This window comes from Rattus norvegicus, chromosome 1 (assembly GCF_036323735.1).
Source record: "Rattus norvegicus strain BN/NHsdMcwi chromosome 1, GRCr8, whole genome shotgun sequence".
In the NCBI taxonomy this organism is placed as follows: Eukaryota; Metazoa; Chordata; class Mammalia; order Rodentia; family Muridae; genus Rattus; species Rattus norvegicus.
This window is the reverse complement of record NC_086019.1, coordinates 250,850,407-250,878,405: the sequence shown is the minus strand read 5'-3', so window position 1 is coordinate 250,878,405 and position 27,999 is coordinate 250,850,407. Positions and strand designations below refer to the sequence as shown.

Sequence of the window (27,999 nt, the reverse complement as noted above, 5' to 3'; positions counted from 1 at the left end):
AAGAGGTCAGAACTGAATTTGTTATTCATACATTTGCAATGATTTAAATACAATACATACAATTTCTACAGTGCATTAGAAGAACAGGGCAGCAGCGCTCACCAACCAGCTTCTGTTCCTAGACATAGGGGACAGGCCTTAGGCTGGCAGAGGGACGGCTGTTCTGAAGTACCTGGCACTCTGGGCTCCTGGCACTCCCAAGTCCACATTCAAGGCAACTTGAGTACAGGCTTCAAGGGAGGGAAGCAGGGAAGGCCGCCTGTACCCTTGCCCACCGGGCCTGGCACTGGCTCCCTCTTCCATTGGACCCAATTTCCTCCTGATGGCAGACCTGATCTGGAGCAGGACAGGACACAAGAGTCTCGTGCAGCACTAAGTTCTCTCCAGCACTCCAGCCAACAGGCTGATGTGAAGATAACTGTGAGGACCCTGGACCCCTGGACCCCTGCTGGCTCCTGTGAGGAGGAGGAGGCAGGGATTCTCTCAAACGTGGTTCTGAGGCCAGAGTCCACATGGGCTGGATGGGATTGTCAAGTCGGGCAAACAACAGTGACTTTGTCCACAGGGCATGCATAGCCAGTGCTCAGAGATTCATGGTGCTGAGTGGAAGCCCAGAGCAAGCTGGCTCCTGGGTTGGAATGGACAGGGAGCAGTCTGCTCCACCTGATGGAAGGCTGTGTCTTCTGCCCTGCCTTTGGGCGATGGGATTCAGGCAAGCAGTTGAGGCAGGCACAGCTGTGCTCCTCACTCCTGTTCTTTGGTTTTTTCAGGCCTTCAGGACGTTTCTTTCCAAGGCTGACTGACCAATTGCAGTGTGTGAGAATGCTCAAGGGTCCCCAGCATAGGGTGTAAACACTTCTGCTGCCTCTCAGCCACACGCGGCCCCCTTTCTCTCCCTCCTGACGTCAATTCTTTGCTTTGGTGTAGAAAGGGTTCAAACACCTGGCAAGGGAGAAGACAGGGAAGCAGGAAGATGCACATTGAGCTGGGCAGGCACTGGGGGACTGTTTGAAGGCCTCTCTTCAAGAAGCTGAGCAGAAACCAGCCCAGGACAAGAAGGCAGGGAGCCAAGGGGCATGGCAGTTAGGAGGCAGAACACAGGTCCTGTTTTTCCAGGCAGCAGTGACACATGAAGAACAGAGATGCTGTCCTGGCTGCTCATGAACCTACTGACCCACATCCCTGCTGAGAGCCACTCGAGAATTCAAACTGAACTCCTCACTTAAGAATGGGGAAAATAGAGTAACAGAAACATAGGATAGGATGAAACTAAGGACCAGGAGTGAGGCTGTGCCAGGCTCCCCATAGAACCCTCCTAGCACCCAGCATGCAAGTAGGCTAAGTCAGTTATCTCCGTGTTACACAACCACTCCTAGCAGAACACAACTGCCAAGGCTAGCCTTGCCCACTTCAGCTCAGTGCCGGGCAAGTTACAGCAGGGCAGAGAAAAGGGCTGTGTGCAGAGCCTCTTAGAGATGCAGAACACAAACCTGCTCATTGCCACAAGAAGTCAGTACCAGTGTGGCAAGAGGAGGGTCAATTTGGCAAAACCAGAAAGGAATGGCTTCTGTCTCTGGGCCAGCGATGGGCTTCTGACAGCTCAGTTCATGGAGTAACAACTGCTAGGTATCAGGGCGCCTGTGTCTGAGCGAATTTAGGTTCTAGGTTAAGGGCTTCTGATGTCAGAGGATTAATATGGGTTTTCCTATAAGTATTTAAATTTGTTTTTGTTTTTTTTCTGATGCAGAATATATTAGGGAACCTGGGTGGAGAGGGTTGTCAGGGAGAGATGGGACTTTCCCAGCCAGCCACCAGATGCTAGGAGGGAGCTGCTCCTCTCAGCCACCTGGGCTCCTTGCCTGGACATCAGCCTCCCCAATACTCTGAAGGTCCAGGAGCACTCTGTCCCTGATTGTGCTTCTCCCGGTCGGTAGGAAAGCCCTGAGGGAGGTGGCAAGCAAAGAGGAAGGGCTCTGAAAGGCTCTGCTGTGCACCAGCTTCTCTGGCTTCCTGGAACCTGGGTCTCCAGGCTTTCTCCCAGCCTGTCACCTGCAGGATTTCTTCTGCCTGCCTGCCTCTGGGCTACCACCATGAAAAGAAGGGCTTCCGACTCTGGAAGCTCTGTGTGTAGGATTCACTTGAAGACCGCTGATGAGAACGGGCCGTCTCAACAATCACGGGTGGCATCTGGACGAGGTGCAGGGGACTCTTATTGTCTTTTAGGGCCTGGGTCAAATTTAGGATCTGCATTGAAAAAAAAAAGGTGAAAGGCCTAGTATTCTCTGCCTGCCTCTGTAGACAGTACCATTCTTCATGTCAAACAAAGCCAGTGGAAATACCATGGAAGTAGGCCATTTACAAAATAGGAATGGAAGGATGGAGAGGGCACCACACCCGAATGCACAAATATACACAGATGTAAACACAGAATTTTAAATGAAAATTTGAAAATGTGGGGGCTAGAGAAATGGCTCATACTTAAAAGGCACTGGCCGCTCTTCCACAACATCTGGGCTCAACTCTCAGTGCTTAGAACCATCTGTTTTTCTAGTTCCAGGGGGTCTGGTCCTTGTTCCTGGCCTTTATGTGCACCATTCATACAAGTGGGGTGCAGATAAACACACAAGCAAAATACCCAGATAATAAATAAAAGTAACTGAATTTTTTAAAGAAGAAAGCAGGAATCTGAATGGGCTCTCCATGGCAGTGGGTACAACCTCATTAACACGTTTTAAAAACTGTGTTTGCCTGCGTAAGGCAGGAAGGTGGCTGGAAGGCCAGGAATCTGAGACCAACAATATGGTTGTATCCCTGCCTTAAAACAAGCAAGCAAACAAAGAAGACATTATAACCCCAAGTGGAGACAAATACTTCTTTGCCCTTTAAGACAACAGAATTAGAAAATGAGACCTGAGAGATGGGGAGAGCTCCAAGTGACAGACTGCATGGCCGTGGGGCTGGAATGTGGAATCATCACATGGGAAAGCTGAAAAGAATCCCCTTTGCCCTTGTAATCCTCTCTCAAAATCTGTGGTGCTGGGTTACAACCCAAAAGCTTCATACACACCAGGCAGGCGCTCATCGGCTAAGCCCTTCCTACCTGAGCCTCCCAAAGGTTCAGAGTATCCCACATGCCTGGTCCTGTCATTTTGAAGGGTAGGTAAATTGGCTGTGTGTGACTAAGCAAACTATGACTATCTGAGTCAGTCCTACCCTATGATTATTTACCCACAGGTCCATCAACTGATCCAAAAAGTTTCAAAACAAGTGACACAAAGTCAGACTACTCTGCTGGGTTCCTTGCAAGTTTCCCCTCCATTGTCCTTTGCCAGAACACACCGTAGGTCTGCCCGAGTGTGCAAACAGATTTCAATTTCTATGCTCAAACCAATGCTTCCTCTGCTTACAATAACACTCCTGCTGCAGAAACTGTTCTAAAGACATTACAAACACAAGGTAGAGAGAAGGTAAAATTTCACCTGCCATTCTCTCCAGCTTTACCCCTATCTAGACAGATGGTAACCCTAATTGGGTAAAATGGGAAGGCTACTACGATGTTGTCAAGAGACCGAGATGAGAAATGACTGGAGAAGGTATGATATGGACAGACGAGGTGCCACCAAGATTCTCCTAGGAAGCAAGCCAGTTCTTTATGCTGAGGCCTGTGATACTGGAGTCTACAATGTAGCTTTCTAAGTTGTGCCAGCCTCACTGGCCCATGATTTACTTGGAAAGGCAGAATATTGGTATTTAGATAGGTTAATAAATGACAGCTCTTAAAATGTCCCATTTCCAAAGAAAATGAGGGGTTGGGGATTTGGCTCAGTGGTAGAGCGCTTGCTAAAGGCACAACCGCAAGGCCCTGGATTCGGTCCCCAGCTCCGAAAAAAAGAAAAAAAAAAAAAAAAAAAAGAAAAGAAAATGAGCTCAGGAAGCCCAAAGACTCTCTTTGGGAGCCTTTAGCTAAATGGCAGGAAAGTAAATAAATACTGTGGTGAAAAGACTAAAACATTCTTTGAAGATTCAAGTTAGTAAGATCATTATAGTCTCACACCCATCATCTCTTAGCACTTGGGAAATGGAGCCAGGATGTCAAGAGTTTTGGAATGCACAGTAACTTTAGGTCCAGCATAGCCTATACAACAACCTGCCACAAAGAAAGAGGTCCAAGAATCGGGGCATGTTAGCCCATACCTTTAGTCCCAACACTCAGGAGGCAGAGGCAGGTGGATCTATGTGATCCAACCTGGTCTACAAATTGAGTTCCAAGAAAGCCAGGGCTGTTACACAGAGAAACCCTGTCATTTAAAAAAAAAAAAAAAAGGATTCAAGAAATTAACCTTTCTATTTACAACCATTTCCAAAACTCTAATTAGGGCAGGCAATGGAGCACCAGGCTCCAGAGCCAGGCACTCTGATCAGTTTGTATCCTTCAGTGCTGAGCTCTCCTTTTTTTTTTTTTTTTTTTTCGGAGCTGGGGACCGAACCCAGGGCTAGGCAAGCGCTCTACCGCTGAACTAAATCCCCAACCCCAGTGCTAAGCTCTCCTTAAGTGATACTTATGACACCAATACCCTACAATTTTGCTTAGTCTTTAAGATAGGGTCTAACTACATAATAGCTCTGACTACCCTGGAGCTCACTATGTAGACCAGGCTGGCCTCAAATTCACAGAGATCCAACTGCCTCCTGAGTGCTGTAATTACAGATATGCACCACCATGCTTGGGTCTACACAGTTTTGACAATACCAGGTTTCTATAGTTCCCTCTGAAGATGAAACAGAAAGGAAGAATACAACTTGTAACTCAAACACAAAACTAACTATGACGAGTGATTGCATGCTCACCATGTGCCCTGCAGTATTTTTACTTACCACGTACCATGAATTCTCTTATGCACTTGTCCCCACCAGAGCACAGCACAGTCACTACCCTATTTTATAAGCAAGGAAGTGCAGAGCCTTGCCCAGCATCACAGAACCGGTAACTGATGTGACCTGCCCTGATCAAGGCATGCAGCCTTCAGTGATTCAAGGCCAGTGTGCTGGTTTATTTACTAATAATGCACACAGCAACTAGTACAGGGCTAAGCACTCAATGAGTACTTCAGCAAACCCTGGTGTCAACATTAGGGAACAGGAAGGAGACTGCAGAAGGCTACCTTTCCTCTCCAGTATTTTAGGGCAGAGTCATAATTATATAAGGCACACAGTGAAAAGGGTGTCAAACACAATCCTGCTCTATCTGCTCAACATGAGCATATATAACGCTTCCAGAGAGAAAGAGACAATGGAGGATGTCCCAGGCTTACCTGACCTCTCATGACAGCAATCTGCTTATGGAACTGGCCCCTGTCGAAACCAGGATCTTTCTACAAGAGAAGGGCAACAGGGAGATGATGGAACCATGTGAAGGAATGTCCCTCAGGAACCCAGCTTTTTTCTCCCCAGTAAGTTTCTAAGAGTAGTTTACTCAGTACACAGAAAGGAAGCAGAGGGCTGGGAAGTAACTACACTCACTATTTCCTTTCCCACTTAGAATGCTGAATTTTTGATCCTCCTGCCTCCCCTGGTTGAGTACTTAGCCCACAGGCTTCATGTGGTGCTAGAGATGGAAAGAGGGCTCTCTGTATGCTAAGTAAGCACTCTGCAAACTGAGTTACAACAATGATCGGATTGCCAGGGCTGACACTTCTTTCAATCCCTCCAAACCAGCTCCAGCTGGCATGTAGGAACCTTGCTCTTCTGGCTAACTCAAGTGAGAATGGTGTAAGACAATATCCTTCTTGGCTTGTGTCAGGTCTAAGAAGAAAAACCAGAAAGAATGGCCTTTTTCCAAAGGGCTGACCTTGAAGAGTTCATATAGGTCCTCCTCCAAGTCCTTGACGAAGTTAGGGTCTGAAATCTTTGGAAGAATCAAATCTTTGATCTCCTGAGAGAATGGGACTTTCGCCTGTGGCAACCAGGCCCAGTAAAAAGGATCTGAAAAGAGAAAAGGGACACAGCAAAGCTGGTGCTGGAAAAGTCTCCCATCCTGGGTCTTCTATCAGGGGTATTCCAAAAGCAAAACAACTCTTCCCTGAAATACATCACCAACAAAATCCACATTCAAGAGTTGCTTATCCTAAGACTGCACAACTAGTAAACACAGGACTCAGACATCACACCCAGAGATGCCTAATCTCAGAGTTCTGTCAAGGGTGACAGAGGACCTTCCACAAACAGACCTATCCAGATACAACTTCTTGCTAGACTTTCAGATGGCCCTGAAGATGAGGGCCTGCAGTACAAAGGACGCTAGTGACTACTCCTGTCCTCTCCAGAGTCTCAGTTACAATGTGGTATGGAGCACAACAAGGAAGACAGGGCACCAACAATTTATCTGCAGAGACCCAAATGAAATAAAAGATGAAAAGATAAGAAAAAACATCTTTACACTGATTCATTTACTTTGCAAGAATTAGAAATGGAACCCAGGGGCCATACACATGCTCCACATCCAGCCCATATGCATATAACTCTCTCATTACCTATATACGTCTAGTGGAAAAATAAAGGGTAAAAACTAACAGTTTATACTATGGGACAGTTGCTCTATGCTGCTGGCTATTGTGTAAAATGCCTGAAGCTAGCTACAGTGTTTCATCCATTCTTAGGCCGATCCTACCGCAGCCCAAAGAGAGCAGACCCCAGCACTGTTAAACTTACATGCCCTCCAGGAGTCAGGGTGCTTCAGTGGGAAAGCCAGTCCATTGTCTATGGCGGCCACCTTGATAACAGGCTCCCTCACCATCACCCAGTCTGTGTCCTGCAGAATAAAGAAAACACATGCTCAGGCCCTTTAAAATAGCAGCAAGAAGGGAGGATGGGGTAATATATAACTCCAGGACTCCGGAGGCAGAGGCAGGAGGATCTCTGAGTTCAAGGTTAGCCTGGTCTACATAACAAGTTCCAGACTAGCAGCCATGGCTACATGGAGGGTCCCTGACTCAAACAAACAAACAAACAAACAAACAAACAGCAGCAAGATGCCTCATCTCACCCCCCCACCCCCACCCCCACCCCCACCCCGTTAGCTTAGCACCTAGATCTAACCTCTACTGGTTTTCACACTGTTCTCTGGACCTGGTTTATTAGTGGCATCTGAGTCTGTTCAAGGTTCTCTGGAATTTCTCCCTCTTACCCTACCCCTTACTCCCACAGACAGTTGTCTTACTGTGTTGCTTAGGCTGCTCTCTACCCCCTGAATGCTAGTGTTACAAGTATGTACCATACATATTGCTAGAGGTCCTTGCTTATTCTGGAGCATGTGCATTTATTTACCTAGAACTTGCCTGAGTCCTTAGTAGGATAATGACAAAAACAAAAATAGTTGGAACATAGTCTAAGGTAAAACTTGAGAACAGAAGGAAAGAAAAGTTTGTGTCAGCCGGCCAAGGTCTTTTAGGGTGGCCCGTAGCTCAAACATGACTTCACTGATAATGGTAACAATGTCCCTGTTTTCCATTGAGAATCAAGGTGACAGGTGGCTGGTTTCTATACAAGGTAACCATCATGCCTCAGCCATACACAAAAGTGAAAAGGACAAGCCTGGCAGTGATGTACACGCCTTTAATCCCAGCACTCAGGAGCCTAAGGCAGGCGGATCTCTGAGTTCTAAACCAGCCTGATCTACAGAGCTAGTTCCAGGACAGCCAGGGCTACAAGGAAAACAAAACAAACAAAAAAAAGTAAAAGAAACGACAAAAGGAAGGGAAGGGAAGGGAAGGGAAGGGAAGGGAAGGGAAGGGAAGGGAAGGGAAGGGAAGGGAAGGGAAGGGCAGGGCAGGGCAGTGCAGGGAAGGACACGACAGGACAGGACAGGACCAGAGAAGAGAGAGCCAACATTCCTGGCAGGCCACACGTGGAACACTGGGCCACTTATGTGGCTCCAAGGTTCCTTCAGGCTCAGTGGCCCCATCCCTGGGACAGGAACCGTGGCAAAGGTAGCCTGAGGGTCAAGAATACTAGCTGCTCTTGCAGGGAACATAGGCTTGGTTTCCAACACCCACATGGTGGCTCAGAGCCGCAGATCAGATGCACTCTTCTGGTCTCTGCAGACACCAGGTACACATATGGTGCACAGACATCTGCATAGGCAAAAACTCCACATGAATTCAACCTTCAGAGAGAAAAGGCACTGAAACGTTTTTTAAACTTGTAGGCTCTGATTTATCTATTAAAAAAAAAAGAGTGCCCCATGGCTTACAAGGGTGGAAACCACTGGGATAAATCAGGCAGATCCTTCACTGTTGTTACATTCCTCAAGGCTTTTACTATGCTATGGAAGCATGAAGCTCAGAGGAAAGAACAGAAAGGGTAGGTACTGTGCTCCAAACTTACTCCTTTCCTTGATGCTATCCCAATCAATACCACTCAGTATGATGTTCCTCAAACACACAAAAAACTATACCAATTATTAACTTTAAATCCTTGTGTTTCTCTGACTCTTCTGAACTTCTGTGACCCAAATCTCTATTCTTTGTTTCCAAAGTTTAAGGGTTACTCCTCCCATCCTCCTCTTTGATATTGAGCAACTTCTTACCCGACAGTTAGGATTATCCATCGGATAGTCATATTTGATCAACCAGTTGTCATTGCCTCGGTCTGCAAACAGAAACATAGTTAGCAGAAATAACTTGTCTGACTTTAGAAATGATGGATTAAACATTCGGGATGTAGACCACCCCTCCAAATGAGATCAACTATAAGGCAGGATAAATATTTTAAAGTCTCTGAAAGGCGTTGGTAATTTTAATACAATCATAAAAATTTGAGTCAAAAATCCCAGCACTCGGGTTGGGGATTTAGCTCAGTGGTAGAGTGCTTGCCTAGCAAGCGCAAGGCCCTGGGTTCGGTCCTCAGCTCTGAAAAAAAGAAAAAAGAAAAAAAAGAAAAAGAAGAAAAAAAAAATCTCAGCACTCAGGAGGCTGAGGCAGGAAGATCATAAATTCAAGGCTAGCCTAGTTCTTACCACAACACTGTACTGGAAGAGAAAGAAGGAGGGAGGGAAAGAAGAAAGGAATCTAAGAGCTGGAACCAGAAGAGACAGCACACACAGAAAGTATTCCGTACCTATGGCTTCCTCCCCTACAACACCCACTGATTTGGAAAAGGTGGCTGGAAGGCTGGGAAATGAGACAGTGGCTCTTTTTTTTTTTTTTTTTTTTAAGATTTATTCATTTATTATATATGAGCTGTCTTCAGATACACCAGAAGAGGGCACCAGATCCCATTACAGATGGTTGTGAGCCACCATGTGGTTGCCGGGAATTGAACTCATGACCTCTGGATGAGCAGTCGGGTGCTCTTAACTGCTGAGCCATCTCTCCAGTCCCGAGACAGTGGCTCTTGAGAGAGAACTTGAAGCCCACCCTGGAAGCAACCGAAGCTCCTCCTCAGTATCTGAGGCTACTGTGCCCCTGGGTTGCCGGTGCCTTATGTGCTGGCCTTCATAAACTCTACTCCCGACATGATATACTCAGGCATCTCTACAGTTCTGAAAAGTACCTGACAACCAAGCAAGCAAGCACAGAAACAAAAGCAGACAGAACAGAACTGAGACCACGAACGCAGACCTGTAACACCTCCAAACGAGGGACCTGTCTTCTTCAGACCTGTAACACCTCCAAACGAGAAACCTGTCTTCTTCAGACTTTTGGATGGCCAAGTAGAATACTTAGCATCTTCGAGAAGATAAAAGGTACAGCCAGGAGTGGAGAGACAGGCCTATAACCAGCATTCAGGAGGTGAAGACAGGGAGATTGGGAATTCAAGGTCACCCTGAGTTAAATAAGACTTTTAAAACATCAGGGAAAAATAAAATTAAAGACAACACTAACACATTAGCAAAAGAGGGGAAAAAGAAAAGAAGCAAGTAGCAATTCTAGAACTGAAAACTCCCAAGCATGGGAACTGGAACCCAGCCACAGGCTGGTGGAGCACACTGTTAGACCCATCATTGGGGCCCAGAGAGCTGGATCACTGTGAGTTCAAGGCCAGTGTAGGCATACAGCAAGTTCCAGGACAGTCAGGGCTAAAAGGTGATACAAAACAATACCAGAAGGAAAGAGAAAGGGTGGGGCGGGGCGGGGAGGTGTGGAGAAGGGCCTCTCAGAAGGCTGAATCTGGACTATATGCTACGGAAAAGGCCACCCATAACCCCACTCCCAAAACAAACAACAAAAGATTTGTCAGAATGAGAATAACTGAGTCTGGTAAGCCATTTTTTAAATATGAGTACACGTTATGAATAAAATGTCCTTCCAGGTGGGCAAAATATTCTGGTAGTTTGGTACAGTGTCACATGCCTATAATCCTGACATTAATGAGGCTTGAGGCAGGAAGATCAAACATTCATGGTCACAGGCTGTCTCAAAAAAAAAAAAAAAAAAAAAAGGAGGAGGAGGAAGAGGAGGAGAAAGAAAAGAAGAAGAGTAGGAAGAAAGGATTGGGAGAGGAAATAGAAATGAAGTGACAAAGCGGCAGGAAAGGAACAATGATAGTAGATAATTCTGCTGTTTCGGGAAAGGCAAATGGCTTTACAAAGTCTCAAATCTACTTAGCATGTTTGTCTTCCCTTTAGCGATTCTGAAACTACGTTCTGTGCTGTATAGGATTAAACAAATAAGTAAATTTATCATATTGTTTTACTTATTGTGTTACAAATAGTTGTAATGGGAGCTAGGTCAGTCTATATCCAGAAAGGAATTTTAAATCACAAGCGGCTAAAATGAACCTGTGTCAGAATGAAAATGGAGGCATTCATATGAACTTACAAATTCCTGTAGCTGCAAGTATATCCTTTTTAAAAAGAGGAACCTCAGAGAAACGGCAATTCCAGCTTGGAACCAGAAGATAAACCCAGAACATTTTGTGCCAGAAATCAAGGAAGTACTTATAGCACACACATATCAACAGAGCACAGGAACACTAGCCAAACTAGGGACGATTTGAGCATCAAAATAAAGACAGAAAGTGAGTGAATATATTAAATAAAATTATGTGGCTGGGTGATGCACACCGTTAGCCTCAGCACTCAGGAGAAAGAGGCAGACAGATCTCTTGAGTTTGAGGCCAGCCTGCTCTGGATACTGAGACCCTGTTTCAAAAAAAAACCCTACTTTTTCCATGAGACAATTTGGGTATATGGCACTTGAATGGTGTTCTACAGGACACCATCCAGGGGGCTTATTAAAAAATCACAGCATAGGGGGTTGAGGATTTAGCTCAGTGGTAGAGCGCTTGCCTAGCAAGCGCAAGGTCCTGGGTTCAGTCCCCAGCTCCGGGAAAAAAAAAAAAGCTTAAAAAAAAAAAAAAAAAAACACAGCATAGTAATTAAACAGAGGCAAAGGTCTGTCGGTCGGTTGGTTGGTTGGTTGGTTTTTCAAGACAGAGTTTCTCTGTGCAGCCCTGGCTGACCTGGAACTCACTTTGTAAAGCAGGCTGGTCTCAGACTCGGAGATTGCCTGTCCCTGCCTCCTGAGTGGTGGTATTAAAGGCAAGTGCCACATGTTTGGCCTCTGCCTGGTTTTCTAATTTCAGCATTTGCTCGTATCTCTGGTATTCTGGCTTCCTTTGTTACTTTAATTATTCTTCAAAGGAATGTGCACAGGGAAAATCCAGCAAAAGGTCTAACAGACACACACACACACACACACACACACACACACACACACACGGAACTCTTCTTCTCACGTTGCTTCTCATTGTACATGAGATATTTTCCAGGATGATCAGTTATGAAGTCACAGACTTAATGGACTGAAAAAATAGGTAACAAAGTACAGTCCCCCCTTATACAAGGGTGTGTTTCAAGACTCCCAGTGGATCGTAAAGCTAGAGCACCAAACTATATAGAAACTGTTTTCCCTCCTTCCCCCTTACCTATATGCTCCAATAAAGTTACCTTTTCACTTAAAGGAAATATTTATGCTTGTCTTGATGAGTCCCAATTGCTAGTGTTAATAATCTTGTATTTAGGACCTAGTGTTCAGCACAATAAGGAATTCTTTTTTTTTTTTTTTTGGTTCTTTTTTTCAGAGCTGGGGACTGAACCCAGGACCTTGCACTTCCTAGGCAAGCGCTCTACCACTGAGCTAAATCCCCAACCCCACAATAAGGAATTCTTATGGCAACAGCCAAGGGACTAGCTGAGATCACTAAACCAACAGAAAGGCAACTCTGCAGTGCAGATGTGCTGGGCAAAGGAACGATTCGTGTGCTGGCTAAGACAGCACGAGACTTGAAGCTACTCAGAGTGGAATATTTTTACAAGTTATATAAAACATATGCATTATTTATTTCTGAACCTTCCCATTTAATATTTTCAGACCACAGTTAACTACAGGTAGCAAACAACAGGAAGTAAAACTACAAATAAAGGAGGACTATGGCATAAAGTCAGTCATCAAGCAACAGCAAACCAACAACTGGAAGACTGGACACAGGAGCTCACTCCTGCTTTCCGAGAAGCAGAAATAGTGCTCTGAGTTCTAGGCTAGCCCGAGCTACACATCCAGTTCCAGTGTAACCTTATCTTGAAGAGGAACAGGAGGAGGAGGGCAGGGAGGGAGGAGGAGGAGGAAGAAGAGGAGCAGGAAGAGGAGGAGAAAGAAGAACAGGAGGAAGAAGAAGAAAATTCATAAAATTTCATAATTAAACAACAAATTCTTTAACCAATGGATGAAAGAAGAAATCACAATGGCAACTAAGAAAAGCTTATGAGACAATGGGAGCAAACAGACACTTTACCAAAATGTATAGGATAGAACAGCATAGCATTTGGCGACAGATTTATAGCTATAAATACTTATATTGTAAAACGAGAAAGCTCACTAATCAACAGCTTCACCTTATATCTTACAGAAGTAGAAAGAACAAACTGAAAGCTAATGGAAGAGAGAGTGTGACACTTGGGCAGATACACCCTGAACAGAGAATCAATAAAAAACAGAAAGCAAGGACACCAAAAGTTGGTCCTTAAGACCAGCAGGAACTTGTGGTGGCACACGCCTTTAGTTATGGCACTTGGAAGGTAGATGCAAAGGACCTTGGTGAGTTTGAGGCCAGGCCTGGACCACATGGAGGCTTCCAGGACAGCCCGAGTCACATGGTGAATGGTGAAGCCCTATCTTAAAAACCAAAACCACATAAACAAACCAAGATCAACAAAAGGGACAAAACTCTAGCTAGACAGAATAAGGGAAATGGATAAAAACAAGCACGGAAATATTACCAACAACTCTATAAACATGAAAAGAACTTAGCACTAAAAACAATTTTATGCCAACAAACTCAATGACCTAGATGAAATGGAGAAGTCCTAGACAACACAAAAACTGCCATGATTAAACCACAAAGAATCAGAAAATCTCCTAAGGAAACTGATTAGTCATCAAAATGTCATGTTAAGAAGGCACGGATCTAAAGCTTTTATCCTCAATACAAGAACTGGTCAGGTCAGATAAATTCAAGTTCACCAACATATTAAAAAAGAAAATCATGCCAGGCATAGTGACCCACTTAATCCCAGCACTTGGAGGCAAAGGGAGGTAGATCTTGGTGAATTCAAGGTCCCAAGGCAACCAGAGATAAAGAAACCCTGTTTCAAAAAGAACAAAAGAAAATTAATGATCTCAGAATCTACTTCAAAAAGTCATAAAAATGACAGACTCTAGAATGAATGTAGTTTTCACAGGTAAATCCCAACTGAGGCTTTACTACCACTGATAACTTGCAGATACTACATCTGGACAAAATTTAACCTGGAAAATTGATCTGCCAGGCTCTCTCTAAATAATCATACCATTCAAACACAGGAAAACACCATCCTCACAAGGCAATGACTTCAGTCCCTACAGAGCTCCAGGCCCACCTCAATCCTTGGAGTTTGGAAAAAGCACAGAAGCACCCTGGGCTGCTCACCAGTGTTGCGGATGATGTAGTCCAGGACCACCAACCGCTCAAACTGCAATAGTAGCTGTCGGTTCGTGTTCTCGGGAAGAGGTTCTGCTTCAAAACGCCGTAGCCAATAGTCTGCATCTTTGTAGCCTTCAACAAAGAGCTGGAATGACCCGACCTACAACCGAGAGGAAGGAACAAAAGCTCTGTAGAGGCCAAGTTAAAGACCTCACAAGTAAGCCAGAGATCCACAAAGGCCCTGTGGAATTCACACCAGAGAAAGGAGCATTTCCAGAGTATCATGCCTTTATCTCCTTGTAGGTTCAGGAGAAAATGGGTGGGGAGACTCATGCACCCAAGCTGAAGAAGCCTATTCAAATGGTCTAGACTCTAGACGAATAAAGTGAGGACTGTTAGGTCCCTGACAGAAGTGAGAAAGACAAGAACCTCAGGCAGCCATTCACATGCACAATTAAAGTCTGTAAGCACCCCGCTTCCCGCCACCATCAACCATCCACTTTGTTAAGACACACAGGTGCGATCTATACCTTTGGTGGTAGCCCAATGCGGTTAAACCGCTGCCCAACTTTTGGCACTTTCTCTAGTGCAAGTCGCTTGCCCCTGGACTTTACTCGGTCAATGGCACTATAGTTGAAGGTTTCACTGGCCAGGTATACTACCTACAAGGTAAAGAGAAAAATACTTAGGTTAGAGTAAAGTTTAAGAAAGGAGACTAGCATGGCAGAGAACAGTGGGATGATCAGTAATAGTGTTTCTCTTCCAGGAAAGAGCGTTTCTCGGTCTTATGGTCCATGGTAACCAATATGGCTAATTCTGGATAATAGAATGTTGATAAAATGATGTATATCTCCCACAACTCTTAGTTCACATTTCCTAATCTGTGTTGCTGTAAAGAAAGGGCTCTGAGATGACAGAGCCACACCATCTCACAGTCTCAGATCTCTTGTGATATGAATGACTGGGGCATGGGAAGTCATGTCTGTGATCTCAGCATTTAACAGACAAAGGCAACAGACTCCACGCAAGGTTGAAGCCAGCCTTGTCTACACAGTCAGTTCCTGGCTAGAATGAGCTACAGAGTGAGACCTGTCTCAAATGGGGAATGGGAGGAAAAGAATGGGAAGGTAAAGAAAAGAGAAGGGTCTAGGCATAATGTTTTTTGTGCATTTTGTAAAGCTTACCCTTGTGTTATTCAAATCCTGATTTCTCTGCTCCCATATCTTGTTTCAACCTGGACATGGCATTGTAATGCTAGGACAAGAATCTCCTGCCTCAAGTTTGTGTAAACAATTCTTACCATTTATTCTCTGCCTTGTCAATAAATGCTGATTGATCACCCAATGGCTGGGCAGAAGAGAGAACAGGCAAGACTTCTGCCAGTGGGGTGGGGAGGGGTGGGATGGGTGTTTGCAGGGAGTTAGAGTGGGATGAAGGAGGGTCAGGAGAGCAGCTTGGCCACGGGGAGAAAAGAGAGGTTTTTTAAAAGACTTATTTATTTTTATTTATATGAGTACACTGTAGCTGTTTTCAGACACACCAGAAGAGGGCATCAGATCCCATTACAGATGGTTGTGAGCCACCACATGGTGTTGGGATTTGAACTCAGGGCCTCTGGAAGACCAGTCAGTGCTCTTAATTGCTAAACCATCTCTCCAGCCTCCAGAGGGAATAGAGACATGACAGTGGTTAAGAGCACTTGCTGCTCTTGTAGGAGTGGAATTCAGTACCTGGTATCCAAATGAGAAGACGCACAATCACCTTATAACTCCAGCTCCAGAGGATCCTTCACTGGCACCGCACACAAGAGCACATACACACATAAACACACATCATTTTTTTAATTAAGAGAGAGAAAGAGAGAGAGAGAGAGAGACAGAGAGAGAGAGAGAGAGAGAACGAGAACACTCTGGGCATGGTGGTGCATGCCTTTAATCCCAGCACTCAGAAGGCAGTCAGATATCCGTGAATTCTAGGCCAGCCTAGTCTATATAGTGAGCTCAGGACAGCCAGGGCTACAGAGAAACCCTGTCTCAAAATCCCCCCTTAAAAAAAAAAAGAAAGAAGAAGACGAAGAAGAAGACAAAGACGACGATGACGAAGAAGAAGAAGAAGAAAAGGGAGAGGGGAAGGAAGAAAAGACACTATATACCTAAATCTTGGTCCAGAAGTCATTGAGAGTGAGCAGTAAAAGCACCTAGGTTTATAACCAGCTTGCCTGAATACAAAGACCAAGGAAGCTCTTAAATGTATATACAAGGCATCTGTGCGATCTGAGATTGTATATTAAATTCATCTGTGTCCTGAGAGTAGCTTTTATCAGGAGGAACTGTAAGCCTGTTCCTACCATCCATCCCCAAAAGGCTGAGTATCTCAGATTTAAACAAGCCCTCCCTGGACCCTCTGTTCCACTAACAGAACTCAGGGACCAGGCAAACCTGTAGCAAAAGAACTAAGGCTCCCCAGAACTGGGTCACTGACCTTTGTACGGGGTACAATGTTGAGTTCCAGTTTTTGGTCCACCAGGCTAGCCCCTGCTTCTGAGAGATAGCCCTGGTTGAGAACAAGGCAATCTCGGCCAAAGCAGCAGGGGCAGCACAGCTTCTGAAGCCATTTGGTCCACTTAGGGTTAAGGTTCCCGTATGGCTCTTCATTCTTGGGTTTGAAGACAGCAATGATCCTCTACATAGACAAAACAGAGAGAGGGCAGGGAAGGAGTTTAAAAGTCAGCCATAGCTCAGTAGAAAATCACATACTTAGCATTTATGAGGCCCTGATTCAGTGGAGACAAGCTGCTGGAAAGAGCTACAGCCAATGATACCAGACTCCTCAATCTTTCTTGCTTCAAGCCTTTGCTTTCCCCATCTTTCTTCTCTGATGTAACTCTGTGCTTCAATGTAAATGTGTTTGTAAGAAACAAAGTAAATGTATGTTTCTAGGAGAAAGACCAGAAGCCAACTTGGTAAGACAACTTTGGGGGTGGGCTGAGGAAGGGGTGGGCTCAAGACAGATTTTTCTGTTAACTCTGACAGTCCTGGAACTTGCCCTGTAGATCCAGCTGGCATCAAACTCAGAGATCCATCCACCTGCCTCTGCCTCCCAAGTGCTGGGAGACACTGGGAGGGTGGGGGATTGTCTAAGAAAGACACTCTAATAACAAAGTAACCAAAGAAGAAACAAAAATCATAGTAGGAAAAAGACTATGCTACATGATTACAACTGGGGCTCTCTTAAGACAGTCTGATAGGCAAAATTCAGGAGAATAGTACACACAATTCATTTTCTCTAACCTACGATTTAATCTGTTTTCCTGGTTTTATTGTGAGTCTTATTGTGTATCTCTGGCTGGCTTAGAACTCAGTGGTGTAGACCCTCTGAACTCGAACTCAGATCCAGCTCTTTTACCTCTTGAGTGCTGGGATTAAAGTGTGCTCTCTATACACACCTAAGCTCTGAATGCTTTCTTCCTCAGAACCTCAGGCCCTCCGGACTTGCTTTACATTTATCTCATGCCTTCTGTCCCCAAACTGCTAATTCAAAGGAAGAGAAGCAGATATGCTAACCAAATGAGTCATCTTATGACTCTTTTTTCTTCCCTAACTTAATTCACAGCCAACCCAAGGATGCCTGGGTCATAAAGCATTTTTTTGTTATCACTTCCAGAGTTAGTAGGTCACAGTAGACAGCTTATACATATCTGCCTCCATTGAGTACTAGTGAACTGACTTATCCCATTACTAATAATGAATTAAATATTGAGGCCAGATCCTTCAAAATCTTGTAAGGATTTGAAAAGATAAATAAATAAATAAATAAATAAATAAATAAATAAATCTTTTTCGGGGCTGGGGATTTAGCTCAGTGGTAGAGCGCTTACCTAGGAAGCGCAAGGCCCTGGGTTCCGTCCCCAGCTCCGAAAAAAAGAACCAAAAAACAAAAAAAATCTTTTTCTTTCTAAAAAATACATTTATTTTTAAGGTCAAATTTATTGATAAAAATAAATATAAATATTATTTAAGTCTTTGTAATTACTTTTTATTTGAAAATACGGTCTCACTATGTAGCCCTGGTGGGCCTTTAACTTGTTCGATAGACCAGTTTAGTTGAATTCACAGAAATTGGCCTGCCTCTGCCTCCCCAATGCTGGGATGCCCCCACACCCTGCGACAGAATTACTTTCTCAACCAAAGTGCCTAGTAAGAAGCCTTGGCATGAAGTAGCTTCTGTGTTCATCTGGAACCCAGTCTCAAAAACCAGAGAAGCTGCCACAGGTTCAGCAGTACAGCCTCCAATGAAAGGGGGATGAAGACGTTCCAGATACCAATGAGGGCTGGAAAGTACTGGGGAATAAACTAAATTCTTCTCAGAACTTGAAGGTCAACTGCAGACAAGTGTCATTTATGTACTGACCTCCCAGGCTTCTCAACATCCTCCCACCATGAGAAAAGCATTAACTGACTCTTCAAAGGAATAAAATAATATGGTTATCTCAGTAACACAGGGTCATCATTGGAGAATACTGTCTAGATTAAATGATTGAGGGGATTAAAGGGGAGGGAGAACAGAGAACGAGAAGGGCATCTGGCAAGGGGGAAACAACACACCTCTTAGGACTAAGTACAGACCTCAGTGCAACTCAGCTCTGCTAAAATACGATCAGGACCTAGTTTGTGCGAGTGTGTGGTAGGTTTCTTCAACACCAAGCAGCCTCTGCCCTAATTTTCAAAGCAATGTTGACTGCATATAGTGGACTATGTTGCTGACAAATCAAAAATACTCTCCTCTCCACAGAGGACCAACTCTAAAACATTGCTGTGAAGGACACCACGATCAAGGCAACTCTTATAAAGGCAACCCTTTCACTGGGGCTGGCTGACAGTTCCAGAGGTTTACTCCATTATCATCATGGCAGGAAACTTGGCAGCATGCAGGCAGACATGGTGCTGGAGGAACTAAGAGGCACCCAGGATGAGAGTAACCTCCACACTGGGTGGAGCCTGGGCATAGGAACCCTAAAGCCCACCTACACAGTGATATACCTCCTCCAACAAAGCCACACCTCCTCCTAATAGTGCCACTCCTTATGGCCAAGCATTCAAACACATAAATCTATGGTGCCTAATCATTCAAACCACCACATCACTGACATTTTAAAAACATACCAAAAGAAAAAAAAAAAAAAACAAGAAAAAAACGGGTTGGGGATTTAGCTCAGTGGTAGAGCGCTTGCCTAGCAAGCGCAAGGCCCTGGGTTCAGTCCCCAGCTCCAAAAAAAAAAAAGAAAAAAAAAAAAAAACATACCTACCAGTACTCAGCTAGGAAAGAAAATGACTGATTTCCTCACCATTCTCTCTTCCTAGATACTTATCTCTTGTCATATATAGGAGAATGGGTCTGTATGGATCTGATTTTAAAAGTATCTTTCCTTAACCCTCACTTACTATGCTCCCTATTTAATATAGAATATGCAGATATCTTAGGAAGTAGCAGTCCATAAATAAACAGAACTGTACCAGGACCTAGTGACTTCTCACTAGCTGGTGTCAGAACCCACAATTACTAGAACCCAAGTTTCCTATCACTAACAAGCAATGACCAACATAAGGTACGAAAGAGACCCTGAAAAGGTGACGTGTCCATACATGTGCAGCCCAACTACCCACTAGAAAGACTGACGATCGGGTTGGGGATTTAGCTCAGTGGTAGAGCGCTTGCCTAGAAAGCGCAAGGCCCTGGGTTCGGTCCCCAGCTCCGAAAAGAAGAACCAAAAAAAAAAAAAAAAAAAAAAAAAGAAAGACTGACGATCTCCTGGAGTCCAGGGTACAAGGTCAGCCTGGAAACAATGCTGAGCAAGCGGCAGGGTCAGATTCAGAAACAATGCTAAGACTCCCCTCTTAATAGACAAAACAGTCCAGATGTGATGGCACACAAACAAGGCCAGCCTAGGCTATAGAGTAAGACTCTGGTCTCAAAACAAAAAAAGAAAAAAGAAAAGAAAAGAAAAAAGGAAGGAAGGAAAGAAGGAATTTATTTCTTTTTTTCCAAGAACTCAAAACCTGAGTTTGTTTATTTGTTTGTTTGTTTGTTTATTTATTTTGGTTCTTTTTTCGGAGCTGGGGACTGAACCCAGGGCCTTGCGCTTCCTAGGTAAGCGCTCTACCACTGAGCTAAATCTCCAGCCCAAAACCTGAGTTTAAATAAATCACTCATACACAGCAATATATCCAGAAGTGAGTTTTGGTTTAAAATTTTTTTTTTTGTTTTTTTTTTTTCTTTTAAGTTCAGGGTCTAGCCTGAGTGCTCAGTGGGTTAAAAAGTACTTGTCATCAAGTCTGATGATCCAAATTCAATCCTTAGAACCTATACAGTTTGAAACAGAGAACTGACTTCACAAGTTGCCTTCTGACCTCCAACCTCATTCTGTGCATATGTGTGCAAAAATTCAAAATAAATTTTGTTTGGTACACACAACGTGGCAAGGTTGTCAAACTTCTTCCTTTTAAGATTTCCTTCAAGGGGCTGGAGAAATGGCTCAGAGGTTAAGAGCACCTGACTGCTCTTCCAGAGATCATGAGTTCAATTCCCAGCAACCACATGGTGGCTCACAACCATCTTGTAAAGAGATCCGATGCCCTCTTCTGGTGTATCTGAAGACAGCTACAGTGTACTCATAGATAATAAATGAGTAAATCTTTAAAAAAAAAAAAAAGATTTCCTTCAAGATAGGCATGGTAGAACAGAACTAGGATTCTCTTTAATTAGTAAGATCCCCCAAGAGAGGGAGAGTCACTCTTTTTAATGGTGTGATCCCTGGTAGGTCAACCACACTCCAGGTTGGGCCAGATTAGATTAAAATAGTTTAAAAGAAAACTCCAAGGGAGGTCAAGGTATTGAGGATTAACCTAGGAGGAATGGGGGGAAGGGGGTACGAAAATGATATATGAAATTCTTATATAATTAATTAAAATATTGTTTGTTTTTTTAAAGATTCTGAGGCTAGAAAGATGGCTCAGTGGTTCAGAACACACTTTATAACCATCTGTAACTGCAGTTCCAGAGACTCTGACCTCTGACATCCTTGGACCACTGCAGATAGCAGACACCACACATATATGCAGGCAAAACACTCACGTGCATAAAATAACATCAATAAAAAACGAAAGATCTCCTAAAGCCTTCATTTTTTTGTGGGTAAAAGCTCTATTTACTATATTGAAATTAAAGCTGAAATGCTAATAAAAATAAACAATACATAGTAACACAACCAATATTTTATGAAAAATAACCATTTCAAAACAGTATTGCAAACCCTGTAGTATCTGAGTTAACAGATGAGAACCTCATCCTCTATCTTCCTGGGTAGTCAAGGTTTCAGTATCTCCCACCATCTGACCTCCAGTCTCTGCCGTACATACAAAGGAAAATGACTGAGAGCAGGCAAGTAAAGACTAACATGTATTATGAAAATACTCATCCCTGAGCCCTCAAGAGACATTTCCAGTGATCCTCTCAAAATTATACTATTACTGCCTTACACAACACCATGTATCCCAAAAAGGCCTATTATGGACATCAGTAGGCATACAATTGTAAAACAGAACAAGACAACTAGTCATAGAGAAATATGCCCATAATCCAGGAATTCAGGAGGTGCAGGCAGGAAGATCAAGAGTACGACTCATTTTTGGCTAAACAGCTAGAGTGAAGCCAGCCTGGGCTACCTCAGACCTTGTTTCAAAAGAGAAACAAAAACAAAGGGGTCATGAGAAACTCTTGAATAGGTAGGTATCTGCTAAGGACAAGGAACTACCTACAAAGGGCTTTCCTGCGTGATATTTAACCCCCACCCCCCCTTTACTTTACTATGCAGCCCTGGCTGACCCGGAACCCACTCTGTAAATCAGGCTGACCTAAAATTCACTGAGCTCCACCTGCCTCTGCCTCTTGAGGGCTGGGGTTCCAGGCCTGCACCACCATGCCTGACTCATTAACCTTCTTAAAACTGGTTCTATCACATGTGCTGCAATTCCTGGGACGATGAATACCATCAAAGAGTAAATGCTAAGAAAACACCTCTGTAGTCAAGTGAGATCTGAAGCAGCAAGCATGTAAGTGAGGAGGGGTAATGTGAGACACATCACCATGACAACCGCTAATCTAGCACTTTCCAGTTTACTGTTCCAGGTCCTTACTTAATCATCTGTGGCAGAAACTACCATAAACTGGGAAGTAGAGTCAGGGCTGTCATAGTCAGGAGTCTTTCAGGATGAGCTGGAGCACTTGCTGCTCTTTAGAGGAGCAATTTCCAGCCCTCATATCAGATGGCTCTCAACTGCCTGGGGCCCTGGCTCCAGGGGACTCAACACTCACTTCTGACCTCCAAGAGCACCCACATACAAGTGACATAAAAACCTGCAGACACACTCATAAATAAAATAAATTAAAATTAAAATAGGCTGGGGATGGTGCTGCATACCTTTAATCCTAGCCATAACTAGGTAGGTGAACCTTTGGGAGTTCAAAGCCAGCCTTGTCTACATAGTGAGCTCCAAGCCAGCCAGGGCTACATAGTGAGACCTTGTTTCAAAAACGTGTCAGACTGTTCCAAAAGTAGTTATCACACACATTACTGGGTCCCCCTTGCCTGACATAACACGTCTAATTTATTTTGTAGGGAAGATAAAAGTTACAACTCCCAAGCACTAACCACTACAACTATTTTCTAGACAATAAGATGTAGGCAGAAAAATCTGGTGCAACTTCTAGGAAGGGCCGGAAAGGGTGGAGACACACATTCTTTCTCTCCCTTCTTCCAAAGGCTGACAAACAAGTAAGCTTTAAGTAGCCATTAGCAGAGGAAGTGTAGGCCACACTCTAAAGACTGGAAGTGAGGGGCTGGAGAGATGGCTCAGCGGTTAAGAGCACCCGACTGCTCTTCCAGAGGTCATGAGTTCAATTCCCAGCAACCACATGGTGGCTCACAACCATCTGTAAAGAGATCTGATGCCCTCTTCTGGTGTATCTGAAGACAGCTACAGTGTACTTATATATAATAAATAAATAAAAAAAATGTACTTGCAAAAAAAAAAAAAAAAAAAAAAAAAAAAAAGACTGGAAGTGAGAAGCCATGCTGGTTCTGAGGAGCTGGTTCTGTAGACTTCCTTTACATTTGAGATAAATAAACCTTTTCCACCTTTGGTCATTACTATTTAAAAATATCTGTCACACACAGGCAAGCCCAATGCTAACCGACACCAGAGCTGAAAAGAGAAACTGAGTTCACACAGCTGACTGCTTCTGAAACAGCAGAGTACCCAGGTGAGGAGCAGGACCTCGGAGCCAAGATGCCTTCCTTGGGGACGGACCTTGTACAGATCAGTTACACTGCAGCCAGTGTCACCTGTGGAGATGGAGCAACCTTCAAGGTAGTTATGAGGAACAAGTGTTAATATTCATAAAGCACAGCTCTAGCATAAGGTAAACACTACTTCAGTATTAATTAAATATAAAGACATCTGGTGCAGACTAAGGTGACAAATACCAAACTGTTTCTGTGGACCAGTCTAACCCTCCACAAACATTCAGGAAGTGGTCCTTGGTCCTAAACCACAGTTTCAGTGGGAGCAGGGCAAGGCAATCATATTAGTAATTTTTTTTTTGAAATTTGTATGTAGATTTTACCTCTAACGGAGAACAATAGCCAGATAATTAGAGCCTGAGATCCTAAACACCACCAAAAGCAAAGCAACAGTCTCAAAACCCTCGCTCGACCTACGGTCTGTCCTCCATAATGGACTGAGGTAACAGAAGTGACAGATCACATTACTCCCATTTATCAGAGCACCAGATCATTTCCCAGATGACCTGACATACTTCTAAATGAGGAAAAACAAAAATCTCCTTCCTGTGGCTATCAAAAGATCCAGGCAACATGCTACCCATTACCCACCCCCACCCACCCACCCACCCCAACACAATTTTTACTTAAATCCCATTTTGTTCTGGAATAAAAAAGAAAAGTCTTGCTGACTTGGTTAGTTGTGCCAGAGCTGAATCAGGGACCTTATATATATTCTCAAAGTTTTCTCTAATCCAGTATACAAACAACAGTTGACAGAATTGCTCTGTGGTTTTGGTCCTCTCAAGGGCAACTCTGGGAGAAGGGATTATTCAGTGAACTCTATCAAGAGCTCTAAGTCACAACCTATCCTGGCCACTTAACACAACAGCATGAAACCTATCTAAAGAGCACACATGGGGCTAGAGAGATGGCTCAGAAGCTGCTGCTCTTCTAGAAGACCCAGGATTCAATTCTCAGCACCATATGATAGCTCACAACCATCTGTGACTCCAATTCGGGGGATCCAACCATCCTCTGTGCACAGACACATACATAAAGACAAAATATCAAGGCTCATAAAATTTTTAAAAATTAAAATAAGAAAAACAGGGAGTCCACACAGCACTTTGGAGGTTCAGGCAAGGGGAATGTGAGTTGGAGGCCAGCCTGGGCTACATAGTGAAATGAAACAGGGTACCTCTAGGTAGCCCTGGCTGTCCTAGATCCTCCAGCTTCTTCTGCCTCCTGAGTGCTGGGATTAAAGGCTTGGACCACACCTGGCTAGTTTTTAAAGTTTTTGGTTTTTGTTTTAAATACACACACACACACACACACACACACACACACACACACACACACACACAGAGCAAGTAACCAGCTGCCCAAGGGTGGCACATGCCTTTAATCTCAGCACGAGGAAGGCATAAACAGTGTGATCAAGGTCAGCCTAATCTACAGAGTGAGTTCCAGAGACAACCAGGGCTACACAGAAAAACGGTGTGTGTGTGTGTGTGTGTGTGTGTGTGTGTGTGTGTGTGTGTGTAAGGGAATTTTCATACAATGTTAACAGTTTTAATACATATAACAATAGTATAGCACACTTTTAAAATGAACCATTTTGGCACATTTGAAAATATCAACAAGAAAGAGCTAACATATCTTGACCTACTAATCCTCTAAAAGCTCTGGTCTAATCTGTGTCCAAAGTTTTAAATTCTGATGAAGGTCTCAAAAGGATAAAGGTCACTTCTTAGCTGCCCTGGTCACCTCATGCCCCCACATTATCCTGCTTTCATACCCCCCGTACAAAAGCAGGTGACAAAATTAAGGTCAGCAAAACTGCCTTAGCTAAGTAAACTGCTGATATAGAACTGAAGAAAAATTAAAGGGCAGCAGACAGTTCCGTGTTTTTAAAGCTCCACGTTCTGAACTGAGGAACCATAAGCAACGATGTGAACCTTTTCCCAGAAGTGAGCAATAATCAGGACAGATGACACTGACGAGTCCACCCACGCTGCCACCAATGACTGTTAAAAAGAAACCTGGGATCCCTGCAAAGACAACCCCACAACACAGAAGCTGGAATTAAATCCTCAGAGCCCGCGGTGGGTCCACACATGGCTTTGAGCCAAACTAAAATAATTAAAAGGTGAAAGAGAATAGGCCTAAAGCCCCGAATCTGGAAGCAATGACTGGATACTTGTTCCAGTAGTTTGAGGTTAAGGGACCGACTGGAAAGCAGCACGAGTCAGGACTTTTCTGCCCCGTATCTGGTCAATTTCCTCTTTTCACTTTCCGCTCACGCCTCCTGCAAAAAGGTTCTGATTGATTTCTTCATCCCGCAAGGTTTCTCCATCTCTAGTCCCCAGAAGTATCCTCAATCTCGCCGGGGGCTGGCGCTGAAGTTTCTTTCCTGCACCCTTTCGATTCCCTCTTTCCCCGGTCCCGGGGCTCTGCCCCCACTGCGCCCGCACCCCCGCGCTCACCCCCTGAGAGTCCTTGACGAAGTAGCTTCCACTGGAGCCCTGGTAGATGCGCTCGGGATAGATGCTGCACTCGATGGCTATCTCGGCCTGCCGCACCACCACCTCGAACTCGGGGTCCTCCGGGAAGTCGTTTCGCTCGCGGTGGGTCTGAACGGCGTGCACCGCCACGGCCGCCTGGGCGGCCAGGGCCTGGGCCTGCGCCGCCACCGTGTGGGTCTGACCCTGCGCCGCCGCGCCCCGGGCCCGGTCCAGCAGGGGCTGCCGCTCCCGGTCGTGGCCCGGAGAGCACGGCGGGGACGGGCCGGAGCCGGCCGCCGCTACGCGGACCGCGCCCCCCGGTACCTGCGGAAAGTGAGCTCCCGAGACCGACGGGAAGGTGTACTCAGGGGGTTGGGCCCGCTCGGGGGACACTAGCGGGCTCGTCTCGTCCATCCCTCAGACCGCCGGCTCGGGAACCCGGCGCGCTCCACACCAGCGAGCTCGCGGCCGTGACCAATCCGCGGCACTCCCCCACCTCCCGCTTGGCCAACCAGGGCGCGGTGCTTCTGTAGCTCCGCCCCTAGCCTGTCCTGTTTACTTGGCGACGCGTAGGCACGGCCCCTCGCGCTCGAATAGTGGCCAATCAGAAACTGCGCCTACGCAATCGCGGCCTCCTCGGCTTTCGCGTCACCTTCTGTGAAGACCGCGCATGCTCTAGGAGACAAACCCGGGTCAGGTACGCCCTCTGCCCTAAGCCCGCCCCAGCTTCCAATTGGCAGACAGGTCTTCGGAAGCTTTCCTAATAACCGCTTCCTTACTAACTTGTAAATTGACTGGCTACACTGAGCTGGCCGTGAAGCTGCAAAATGTCATCTTTGTGTCACTAAGCACCAGTTATGGACAAAGAATTGAAACGACAACAATCAGATAGGTCACCTGTGCTATCTCAGAAGTTAAAAAATCCCAGTATTCAGCCAAGCGGATGCCTTTAAACCTTGCACTTGGAAGTCAGACGCTGGTAGAGGTCTTTGAGTTTGAGGCCAGAGTGGTCTACAAAGCGAGTTCCAGTACGGCCAAGACTACACAAAGAAACCCTGTCTCGAAAAACTAAAACAAAAACTAAATAAAATATCAGTCTTTGTGCAGTTTACATGGTGTGTGGGCAAATGACTCAATGCTTTATGCTTTGATCGTTGAAGAAAGCTTTGGTCCCTTGAGAATAAATTAGTCCGTGACTATTCACCTCAGTGTCTAGACACAAGTTGGTCCTCGTTTTCGTTAATAAAAGGAAGAAGAAAAATATGGCTTTGTTCACTCTGTATAAACACCACCTGGAGACAATCGGTGATATAAAGCTAACTATTAGCTGAAAGCTCACAATATTTTATAGACTTGAAAACGGGTTGGAGAGAGAGAAAAAGCTGTATACAGAGTCTGTACTAAGCGCCAGCTGCTAAAGGAAGTACCTAAATCACAAGTGGAGAAGGAAAGAAAAGACATACCATGCACATAAGGCATTGCCAACGAGAAAGAGGAAGAAGGTTAAAGCCTATTTAGAACAGTGTGCTTGGCTGAAAAGAAGCAGAGCTAAACACCAAAGGTCTAGCGAGGCCAGCAGAGGGCATGTGACATCCGGGAACTTCGGAGGAAAGAGCTTCCAGGTGTGAGCACATCCACTCCAAACCTAGACAGGAGTGGCGAATAGAGGCTGCAGGTATGGACCGACAGTTAAGAGCATTTGTTGCCCTTTCAGAGAAACCAGAATCAGTTCCCAGCACTCATATCAGGTGGATCACAAAAATCTATAACTCTTGCTGTAGGGAATCTTGACAGCCTCCTTTTAGCCTCTTCCAGTACCTTCACACAGAGAGACAGAGACAGAGAGTTCAGGAGGACAGAGAGATAATAATAATAATAATAATAATAATAATAATAATAATAATAATAATGATGGCTGGAAAGATGATTCAGTGGTTGAGTATAGCACTCACATGACAGTTGTCTATATAACTGTGTGACGGTGTCACACAGGCATAAGTGCAGGCAAGACACCAATGAATATAAAATAAAATTTTTAAATCTTAAAAAAGTAATTAATTGGGGTTGGAGATTTGCTCAGTGGTAGAGCGCTTGCCTAGGAAGCGCAAGGCCCTGGGTTCGGTCCCCAGCTCCGAAAAAAAAAAAAAAAAGAACCAAAAAAAAAAAAAGTAATTAATTTTAATAAAATTCAAGTGT

The 27,999-nt window shown here is 44.7% G+C and overlaps 1 protein-coding gene across 3 annotated transcripts; it reads right to left on the bottom strand.

Annotated features, from left to right (window-relative positions):
* Nucleotides 1-6: 6 nt before the first annotated feature.
* Pi4k2a (phosphatidylinositol 4-kinase type 2 alpha) lies at nt 7-27,966 on the bottom strand. 3 transcript variants are annotated; one of them, XM_039108091.2, is made up of 10 exons: nt 25,786-27,966; nt 16,441-16,641; nt 14,490-14,621; nt 13,966-14,119; nt 8,585-8,646; nt 6,709-6,808; nt 5,849-5,982; nt 5,313-5,372; nt 2,050-2,244; nt 806-942 (listed from the first exon to the last, which is right to left on the bottom strand). In XM_039108091.2, the coding sequence occupies exons 1-9, from the start codon at nt 26,215-26,217 to the stop codon at nt 2,083-2,085; spliced, it is 1,437 nt and encodes a 478-aa protein (XP_038964019.1). In that variant the 5' UTR covers nt 26,218-27,966; the 3' UTR covers nt 806-942; nt 2,050-2,082. The 3 variants fall into 3 exon arrangements, with proteins under 3 accessions (XP_038963964.1, NP_446187.1, XP_038964019.1); XM_039108036.2 differs by lacking the exon at nt 2,050-2,244 and having other exon boundaries at nt 7-942; NM_053735.2 differs by having other exon boundaries at nt 7-2,244; nt 25,786-26,252.
* Nucleotides 27,967-27,999: the final 33 nt, after the last annotated feature.

Coding starts and splice junctions, on each gene's coding strand:
- Pi4k2a (XM_039108036.2), bottom strand. CDS start 26,217: ATGGACGAGACGAGCCCGCTAGTGTCCCCCGAGCGGGCCCAACCCCCT. Junction 14,622..16,440: donor ACATTGTACCCCGTACAAAG/GTCAGTGACCCA, acceptor TTTACCTTGTAG/GTAGTATACCTGGCCAGTGA. Junction 14,120..14,489: donor GCATTGGGCTACCACCAAAG/GTATAGATCGCA, acceptor TCTCGGTTGTAG/GTCGGGTCATTCCAGCTCTT.